The sequence below is a fragment of the Elephantulus edwardii genome, unplaced genomic scaffold (assembly GCF_000299155.1).
Source record: "Elephantulus edwardii isolate Elephantulus edwardi_28Jun2011 unplaced genomic scaffold, EleEdw1.0 scaffold00005, whole genome shotgun sequence".
NCBI classification, from domain to species: domain Eukaryota; kingdom Metazoa; phylum Chordata; class Mammalia; order Macroscelidea; family Macroscelididae; genus Elephantulus; species Elephantulus edwardii.
Genome location: NW_006399755.1, coordinates 10,375,470 through 10,386,062, shown reverse-complemented (window position 1 = coordinate 10,386,062; position 10,593 = coordinate 10,375,470). Strand labels below are relative to the sequence as shown.

The following is a 10,593-nucleotide window of genomic DNA, read 5'->3' as shown; positions in this document are numbered from 1 at the left end:
GTATACTAATGAAGGAATTTCTTTTTCTTTTTTTTTCTTTTGGAGAGGGGAGTGAACTGGTGGGGAGGGGTGGGCAGGGAGAAAAGTGCAGCAAGGAATGAATGGAAATCCAAAATCTCTGTAAATGTCTATTAAAATTAATTAAAAAAAAAAAGAAAGAAGAGGAAAAAAAAGAAGAAGAAGAAACTTCAAATGTAATAAAACAACTTCCAGGCAAGAAAAGCCCTGGACCAGATGGTTTTACAAGTGAATTTTATCAAGCATTCAGAGAAGAACTGTCACTAATTCTATATAAACTATTTCAGACAATGAAAAAAGATGGATTTCTCCCAGACAGATTCTATGAAGCAAACATTCCATGATATCAAAGCCAAGTGAAGACACCACCAAAATAGAAAACTAAAGGCCAGTATCTCTCATGAACGTAGATGCAAAAGTCTGAATAAAATCCTGGCCAATAGAATCCAACAGTATATCAAAAAATAATGTACCATGACCAAGTGGGATTCATAACAGGTATGCAACATAAGAAAAACAATCAGTGTAATTCATCACATTAACAATGCTAAGAACAAGAATCACATGATCATATCAATTGATGCAGAAAAAGCCTTTGACAAAATCCAACACCATTTCCTGATTAAAACACTTTACAAAATAGGAATAGAGGGGAATTTCCTTAACATAGTAAAAAGTGTATATGCAAAACCAAGAGCAAACGTTGTTCTCAATGGAGAGAGATTCCCTTTGAGAACAGGAATTAGGCAAGGATGCCTACTGTCACCTCTCCTATTCAATATTGTATTGGAAGTCGTAGTGATAGCAATAAGACGACATAGAAATAAGAGGTATCCAAATTGGCAAAGAGGAGGAAAATTCTCTCTATATGCAGATGTTATGATAGTATACTTAGAAACCATAAAGACTCAGCAAGAAAACTGCCAGACATAGTTGACCAATTCAGCAAAATGGCAGGATACAAGATCAACATACAAAAGTCAGTTGGATTTCTCTACAGTGACAAAGAGAATACAAAACTGAAGCTAAGAAAATCAATACCCTTCACAATAGCTAATCACAAGATTAAATACTTGGGAATAAATCTAACCAGAAGCACAAAGGATCTATTCAAAGAAAATTACAAAACATTACTACAAGAAACAAAAAAAAAGACCTGGAGAAGTGGAAGAATGTACCTTGCTCTTGGATAGGAAGACTCAATATTGTGAAAATGGCAGTTCTATCAAAGTCAGTCTACACATTCAATACAATCCCAATACAAATACCAGTTCCATTCTTCAGGATGGAAAAGGCAATCTCCAATTTAATTAGGAAGGGAAAGAGACCTCGAATAAGCAAAGTACTCCTTAAAAAGAGAAACAAGATAGGAGGCATCTTACTGCCTGATTTCAAATCCTGCTACACTGTCATGGTGGTCAAGAAGTGTGGTATTGGTACGATGACAGAAACATAGATTGATGGAATAGAATTGAGAACCCAGAAATTAGCCCATCTACCTATGGTCAACTCATTTTTGACAAGAAGATGAAATCATTGAAGTGGGGAAATGACAGTTTGGTTTTTTTTAAAAGAAATTTCCATTTCTTTTTATCTCACTACGTATATTATAACCTGATATCTAGGTTAGAAATATGTATAAGGAAGCGGGGGTAGGGGGTGGTGTATAAAGAGACTGAAAAGAGATAAGTTTAAGGTAAAAAAAAATCAGCAAAATAAGATACACAAAAGAATTACAAAGTAGAAATTGTGTTCCTTGACTTGAGCAACACACTCTTTATTGAGATCTGTTTTCTGTAAGTGTTGGACACTCTGTAGTAAACCACACAGAGAAAGCTACATTGGCCTAGTGGACAGAAAGTTATGCTACCACGCCTAAGATGGGTGATTTTAATCTGTGGCCTTCAGGCCTGGTTTAAATTGTCTTTTGTCAAACATTCTTCTAAGTGGTATAGCACTGGTCTATGCATTGCTGTACAGAGGGATCCTTATACTTATCCTCTTGGATCCTTATACTCGTTCTACAATAATGGTTTTATACAATATTTATCCTTATGAGACTAATTCACTCAGCATAATGCTCTCCAGTCCCTCCCAGGTTAGGTAATAATTTACAAAATCATTGCTCCTGCATGCTGCATAGTATTCTGTTGTGCATATGTACCATAATTTCTCAATCCATTTGTTTGTAGTCGGACATTTGGGCTGTTTCCATGTTCTTGCAATGGTGATAAATGCTGCTGTGAACATTGGTGTACAAATCTCAGTTTGTGCCTCAGTTCTCATTTTCTCAGGGTATGTTCCAAGTAGTGGAATAGCTGGGTCATATGAAATGTCTATGTTCAGCTTTTTGAGGAAGCACCAAAGTGCCTTCCAGAATGATTGTACCATTTTCAATCCCACCAACAATGTACAAGAGTTCCTTTCTCACCACATCCTCTCCAACATCTATTACTTGCTGCCCTGTTAAACTTTGCCACTGTTACTGGAGTGCAGTGGTACCTCAGTGTGGTTTTGATTTGCAGTTCTCTTATTGCCAGTGATTTGGAACATTTCTTCATGTGTCTGTTTGCCATTCAAATATCTTCCTCTGTGAAAATTCTTTCCATGTGTTTTGCCCGTTTTAAAATTGGGTTATCAGTCTTTTTCTTGTAGAGGCTCAGGAGTATTCTGTAAACTTGTTATAAGACTCTTGTCTGAGATGGTATTACCAAATGTTTGTTCCCAGTCTGTAGGGTTTTTTTTTCACCTGTCTTTTTAACAAATGGTTGGCAAAATTGGAAAACTATCTGTAGAAAACTGAAGCAAGACCCACACCTCACACCATACAAAAACAACTCAAAGTGAATCGAGGACCTAGAACCAAAACAAAGGACTATAAACTTCATGAGAGAAAAGCTTGAAAGTATTCTAGAAGCCCTAATCCACAACATGGACAGTCTTCCAAGCATCCTGAAAAACCTACAACCAGGAGTGGATAAAATAGATGAATGGGACCTTCTAAGAATCAAATCCCTGTGTACATCAAAAAATTTCTCCAACAGGGTAAAAAGGAAAGCCACATTCTGGGGGAAAATATTTGGTAATGACATGTCCGATAAGGGACTTATATCTAGAATTTATAGAATATTCGAGCACCACAATTAGATAAAGGTAAACAACCCACTTGCAAAATGGGCACAGAATATGAAGAGACTTCACCAAAGAATACATTCAGATGATGAACAAACGCATGAAGAAATGTTCAAAATCCCTGGCTTTAAGAGAGATACAAATCAAAACAACTGTGGGATATCATCTCACCCCAGTAACAATAGCGAAATTCAACAGAGCAGCAAATAACATATGCTGGCAAGGTTGTGGAGAAACTGGGACCCTTATTCACTGTTGAGGGGAGTGTAAAATGGTACAGCCACTATGGAAGTCAGTATGGCACTTTCTCAAAAAGTTGCAAATAGAAATAACATGTGACCCAGCAATTCAATCACTACTGGGAATATACTCTAAAGAAACCAGAACTGCCTCCCAAGCAAATATATGCACACCCATGTTATTGCTGCATTTTTCACAATAGCAAAGGGATGGAAACAGCCCAAGTGCCCTTCAACAAATGAATGGATAGAGAAGCTGTGGTATATTCACACAATGGAATACTATGTAGCGCTGAAAAAGAAGATTATACTAAACCATACTAGCACTGAAGTGACTTCTGACAGGTATTCATAAATCTTTGTGGACACAGACTGTCATATGTTTCTCTCAAAGAGAAGAGGTTTCAAATTGCTGACCTGGAAGTTCTGATGCTTTAGTTTTTAGTGAGTTAACATTGTTAAGGCAAAGGCTGCATCTCTATTCATTTGAATCCACCAGTGGCTCCACAAGAGAAAGATGAGTAATGCCCTACCACATTGATTTAAAGCCTTTGAAAACCTGCTGAAGGGTTGGCTGAGTCAATTTCAACCCGAGAGCATCACGTTTGACTTTTATTTGGTTTTCATAAAGAATCACTGGTGGCAAAGTGATTAAAGAATTTAACTGCTGAGGAGACCAGTAGTTCAAACCCATCAAACAGTCTTCAGGACGAAGATATAGCAGTCTGTTTCCATAAAAGATGTACTGCCTTGGAAACTCTCCAGTGCAGTTCTCCTGTCAGGACCCTATGGAATTGGAATTAACTAAATGACAGTATTGTCAGGTGCTGTTGAATCAAGTACAACTCACAGCAACACTATGAACAATAGATGTGAACCGTGTCCTGTCCTGTGTCATCCTCATCATCACAGACACACTTGAGGGCATTGTGGCAGTTGGTGTGTCAGTCTGTCTTTTTTGAGGGTTTTCTTCTTTTAGGCTGAACCTCCCCCTTTCTCAACATGAAGTCCCTCTCCAAGAAATCCAAGGAATAGCTTCTGCTACAACATACCTAAAGTATGTGAAATGAAGCTTCACCATCTTTTCCTCATTTTCTGATAACAATAGGGGCTGTTTTGATTGTTGTTACTTGTAAATACTAAAGATCATTTACAAGTCAAAGCTTATCTTTTATACTTTACAATATTTTTCATTTTCGATCAGATTTTAGCTCCAAAATACTGATAAATTCTTTAAATCTGGTCCTAACTGTAGTTTGTCAGCTATCATATTTTACTGAACATAAATTTCAGCAGCTATCCTCATGTAATTTCAGCCCATAACTCACTTTCAATTTGTGTTATAGAACTAGTACACACAGAGGGGCAGCTTCAAAATGAAGAAATTGTGGTAAGTACATAAACCTGGTAGAGACAAACATTATTTGTAACTAACACATTTTATTTCAATTTTAACTTCTCTCCGTTGTCGTAAAATTAGTAATATGATGTTGTAGATTCTGTATGTAATCAGCCTAAAGAGAAAGTTATTCTCAATAATATTATAATTAAACTGCAATAATCATAAATTAGGTACTGATCTATCATAGAACGACAGCAAAGAGAACACAGAATTCACTTGTTTTACTTTTGTTCATGTATTTATTTTGAAGTGTTTCTTTACGTGGCCTTTCATTTGTCTCTGCAACCAAATGAATAGGAATGAGGAAAGATGGAGATGCCAAAATTGGATGTTAATTTAAGCATGAAAGGACAAGAGAGCTTCAAATAGGGGAACTGGAGCATAGGATCAGCAACAAATAAGCCAAAGAGAGATGAGGTGGAAAGAGAACCAGTATTTTCTAACAACATTCCATTGGGCTTTGCTTGTCAAGTGGAATGAATGTCTGTTGACAAGGAAGCTGCTGCCTCATCAGGAGTTCCTCTGTTTCTGCTAGTTTGTCAGGCCCTAGTTTCTAGACAAAAACAAACACAAAAAGTAAAACAACTGAATGTGGGGATATTTTCCCCCTCTCCCACAGTAGTAGTGCTTACCTTTTCTCTAAGTGGACCTTAAAGTGAGGATCTCTTCTCCATCAAGTTTCCTTCCTGATGTCTGGGGAGCTGCTGTGGCATTAGTGTTTGAAAAGATTCTGTAGAAAATTTTTTATTCTCATTAATCCCCTTCTCTGCCATCAGAATTTTTCCCAACGACTGAGAAAGCCAGTGGGGGCAATTGAAGCAAAAAGTTATTAATGATATAATTCATAACTATATAATATGTGATAATAACTATATCAATGATATTTAATTTTATCTTCTGTTTTTATCTATTTACCTAATAGTTATGGTTACAGAGTTATCTAGTCGCAGGCTCTGCTATATTTTGTATTTTGCTTTAAAACTCGGTGAGAATCAAGAGTTACAGCATTAAAGGGAAATGAAGGTCTGGAAAACACCTGTAATTTTATTGCCTTGCCACAACAGCTTCTGTTAAACTTGTTTTCTTCTAGTTTTGATTCATACGCACTGTATAATTACAATAATAATTTGTGTATAATTTTATATTTTATTACTTTATAGCAGAAAATAAGCTCCATTATTGCAATTTTAAAATACTATCTTTGTAGTCAAACACACCAAACTTTCTCCCCTTCCCACAAGTCATCATAAGTAAAGTTACAGGGAAAATCTTAGACATATATTTCTTCTATCATCATCATCATCACCCTTTTTTATTACAGATTAAGGTTCAGTAAGTTAAATAATCAAGTCTAAGGCTTGTTTGTTGTTGTTAAGTACTGTCGAGTTGAGCACGACTTACAGTGAGTGACCCTATGAGCAAAAGACCTGAAACTTGTTCTATAACTATCGTCCTTTCTCTATGTTCATAGAATTTCAGAGGCATGTTGTTTAGAAAGTGGATACCACTCCTGCTTCTAAGCCTCTCACATATTTAGCTCTTGATATATATATTTCCAGATTGCTTGCCAGAAAAATTATGTAAAAATATAACATGTTTCAGAGTTGTATATTCTGAAGTTTCATTAACCAAATGGTACTTTTAGAATATATATATATATATCAGAAATGTAAAGTTGAAGCTTTTCGGTCCATCCTCTATTTTTCATCAAACTAAGAAAAGAATAAAACTTGGCTAGTATACACCAAAACAATGATTCTTTTGTCTTTGTAGTTGGCTTCTGTCCTGAACATTTTATATATTATTATATGTAATACATGCTTAACATATTACTCGTGCATCCAGTGCCTTTATTTAGTCTACTAACTGCTTGTTAGCAACTAGCTAGAACTACAGAAAGCATTCATATTGATTTCCTTCCCCGGCAGGTACGTGATGGTTCCGCCACTCACTTGAGATTCATTATTAAATCAGCATTTGATCATTTTGCATCCGTGCATAGCATTTCTGCAGAGGGAATAGCAGTCTCAAAGATTTCCTAGTACTTCTAAGAAGCTATCATTGTTTAGGTTTTTTTAGAAATATTATTTATTTCTATATGAAGTTGTCATTGAAATATTTCATTAAAGAAATTTGTATCACTCTGGTTTGAGTTACTTATTTGCTCTTCAGCATTTTATATAAAGGAACTCTGCTTTCATCAGTCAGCAGCGCCCACCATCATGTAGGATATAAGGAAGCTCTTTAACATATAACTTATTAATCAGAGAGGTGACTAAAAAACATGAAAATTTAAATGACAGTACATTGTGTCACCCTAGTCTCTAACATGGTGCCCTTCAATCTCAGCGTGTTAATTTTTAAAATTATTTGATTGATTTACTGTAAACCTCAGAGAAGAGAGAATACTCAGGAGGTGTTTTTGGGTAATATTATTACCCAGAAAGAGCTATTACTGATATTTTAACATATTTCAGAAATAGCAATGTTATCTCCCCAAATGGGAGATTTATTCTGTATTGAGCCATTTTGCATATGTGTTGACTTTTGTGATCCTTTTAAAAATGCTTTCTTTGGTAAAAACTATTGCTGTCTCATTTTGAATCTGCCACACTTCAGATTTGTAGAAGTTTGGTGACTTGGTCCAGAGCCTGACCTGCTCACACAGTGTGCCCTCTGGGTTTACTTACAGCCGTCTTCCTGAGCAAGTGCCTTCCTTCTCAGGGCCCCAGTACCCCTCACCCTAAAGTGAGGAGACTGGACCAAATGAGGTTACCGATAATGCATTTTACCTTGACTTCCTTTTATAGATTGATAACACCTCCTAAAAATAGGCCTTCTTGTAGGTAACACATAAAATCTGCATACTTCCTTTCCACTAAAATTTTATCACCCTCATTTTTCCTGTTAATAACAATTCTCTATAAATTCTTCTTTATTGGTTATACTGTATATTATTCTATGATGACAATGTATCCTTATTGCACAGCCCTTATAAAACTGGACATGTAGATACTGCTGTCTTTATTGGCTCTGGGTAGTACAGATGGTTAAATGCTTGACTAATAGTGAAAAGCCTAACAATTTTAATCCATCCAGAGATACGTTGGAAGACAAGCCTGGTGATCTGTTTCCAAAAGGCCAGAGCCTTGCAAACCCTCAGAACATTCATTCTGCACACATGGGACTACCATGAGTCAGTATTTACTCTATGGCAACTAACAACAACAACAACAATAATGCATTTTACCATTAAAAACAGTGGAAAAAAGTGAAACAAAACAAACTTATTGGGGGGGGGAGGAACAAAGGTATCTGGTCAGATAGAAAGTGGTGAAACTCCTGAGACTGTGGCCCTTGTTGTGGTTGTGAGGTCCTGTCGAGTTGAGTACAACCCATAGCAACCCTTCAGATCTGAACCTTGTCCTATCCTGCGCCATCCTTACACCTCCTGATACACTAGAGCCCAGTACAGCAGTCAGTGTGTCAATCCACTTGGTTGAAGGTCTTCTTTCTTTCACCATCCCTCCATCTTTGCAAGAATTTTGTCCCTCTCCAAGGAATAGCCTCTCCTAGCAACATGTCCAAAATATGTGAGACAACTTAAGGCCCCAGGAATTGATGGGATACCAGTTGACATATTTCAACTAACACATGCAACTTTGGATGCACTCACCAGTCTATGCCAAGAATTTTGGATGACAACTGTCTGGCCAACTAATTGGAAAGGATCTATATTTGTTCCCATTCCCCAAAAATGTGATCCAATAGAAAGTGGAAACTACAGAATAGTATCATTACTACCACATGCAAGCAAAATACTGCTGAATATCATTCTAAAAAAGCTAGAAAAGTACTTAGATAGGGAACTGCTAGAAGTTCAAGCAGGATTTAGAAGTGGCTGTGGCACCAGGGACATCACTGCTGATGTCAGATGGATTCTGGCTGAAAGTAAAGAATACCAGAAGAATGTCTGTTTCTTCTTTATTTGACTATCCAAAGGATTATTGCCTTTAGCCACCTTCCTACCTAGAACTTAACTCACCCTCCTGGCTCTACTTTCAAACAAATAAAACATAGGTCCATAAAGTAAACAGTATTATCAGCAAAGAATGCACTTCTAAGAATAAGTGACCATTTGAGGGGGGGGAGTGAGTGTAGTGTTTGCCCAGGGACCAAGTGGAGAAGGCAAGAAGAGATAGCAAAAAGGATGAACAGAAATGAGGAAACAGTAAGTGGAATACTGTTACCTGGTGGGATTGCTATCAATCTCATGAAACTGTCTGTTAACTATTGAATGGAAAACTGATAAGCTCTGTAAGCCTTAACCCAAACTGCAATAAGCTCTGCTCACTACCGTCGAGGTGGAACGTGCTCATGGCTGACACTCGAGCAGATTTTTAGAAGCTGTAAATACCATGAGAGGAGTTTGCCTTTCTTTCTTCTACAGAACTGCGAGTGGATTAGAACTGTCAGAAAGATGGCATCTTTGGTTTAGCATTCTGGTTGCACTTCTCCCACGATATTTGTTTGTTCTTTTGGCAGTCCATGGGATATTCAGTATTCTCCAACATCACAACTAAAAAGATGTCAGTGCAAGGGAGCTCTGGTGGCCTAGTGGCAAGAAGCTGCCCAGCAGTCCTGTAGGTGTGCCGTTCGAATCTACCAGATGATCTGCTGGAGAAGGAGGGGCAGTCTCCTCCTGTGCCAGTCTATTAGATTCAATGGTACACAACAAGAAAAAAAAGTAGCAGCATCTTGTTATTTCCTTTCTGGGGAACCCTGGTGGCCTAGTGGCAAGATGCTGTGCTACAATCCCGAAGGCAGGCTGTTTGAATCCACCAGATGCTGTGCTGGAAAACGAGGAGGGCAGTATTCTCCTGTGCCAGTCAAATCCGATTTGGCGGTACACAGGAAAAAAAAAAGACATCAATGTTTAGTCACTGTCCAGATGTCTAGCAAGTAATTGAAAAGACTATGGCCTGAGTCGGGTGCACTTCAAACTGACATCATTGCTTCTCAGTGATTTGCAGAGGTCCTTGACAACAGACTTTACCAATGCTGTCCATCTCCTGACTTCCCCAGTGCTATACTCTCCTGACTTCCTTATCAAGGGTGCTGATTGTGGATCCAAGTGAGAAAAAAACCTGCTGGACAGTTAACTATGACTTGGTTACAACTTTATGGCAGTGAGAGAGATGACAACTAAATGGTTTATGCTGTTGTAAGAGACAAGTCCCAAGTCTCCAGGTGAGACCTCAAGAGAGACAGGCCTCAGAAGCCAGGGTCTGAGTCATCAGTAGGCAGAGTCTCAGGCTGTTGACTTTGGAAACTGCTGGCTGCCAGCTGCAGAGGCTGACATGTGCAAGATTGTTGAGAAAGAGTTGACGATGACCAGCTTTGTATACTAATGCGAGTAATATCAGCAAGTACAGCAGACCACTCATTTAAGTCTGGAGACCATGAGCTAAATGGTCACATGTAGGTCTGACAAAAGTGTTGCCAGAAAGTCTAAAGATAAATATCATGCAGGCCACACCCTTGAGAAGAACTTGACCTTAATCAGGTAAAGATAATTGTGTATTTACGGATTTGTTTACAATCTGGCTTTATTTACATTATAGAGGTTAGGATTTATAACAGAGAATAGTTACATTATACCCAGAATCATGACCATATTGACACAAAATAGCATTCCTCTACAAAACTGAGGAGGACCTCATGCACTTGCTGCGAAGGGTCAAGGACTGCAGCCTTCAGTATGGACTAAGGCTCAACGTCAAGAAGACAAAGATTCTCGCC

At 37.8% G+C, this 10,593-nt stretch overlaps 1 protein-coding gene across 1 annotated transcript in view; it reads left to right on the top strand.

The window, feature by feature from the left end:
- HSPB11 (heat shock protein family B (small), member 11) overlaps nucleotides 1-6,833 on the top strand; it is a 24,783-nt gene extending 17,950 nt beyond the window's left edge. The window contains exons 4-5 of the mRNA XM_006879705.1: nucleotides 4,736-4,779; nucleotides 6,720-6,833. Coding sequence (XP_006879767.1) covers nucleotides 4,736-4,779; nucleotides 6,720-6,833 — 158 coding nt within the window. The remainder of the gene's footprint in view (nucleotides 1-4,735; nucleotides 4,780-6,719) is intronic.
- The last annotated feature ends 3,760 nt before the right edge of the window (nucleotides 6,834-10,593 follow it).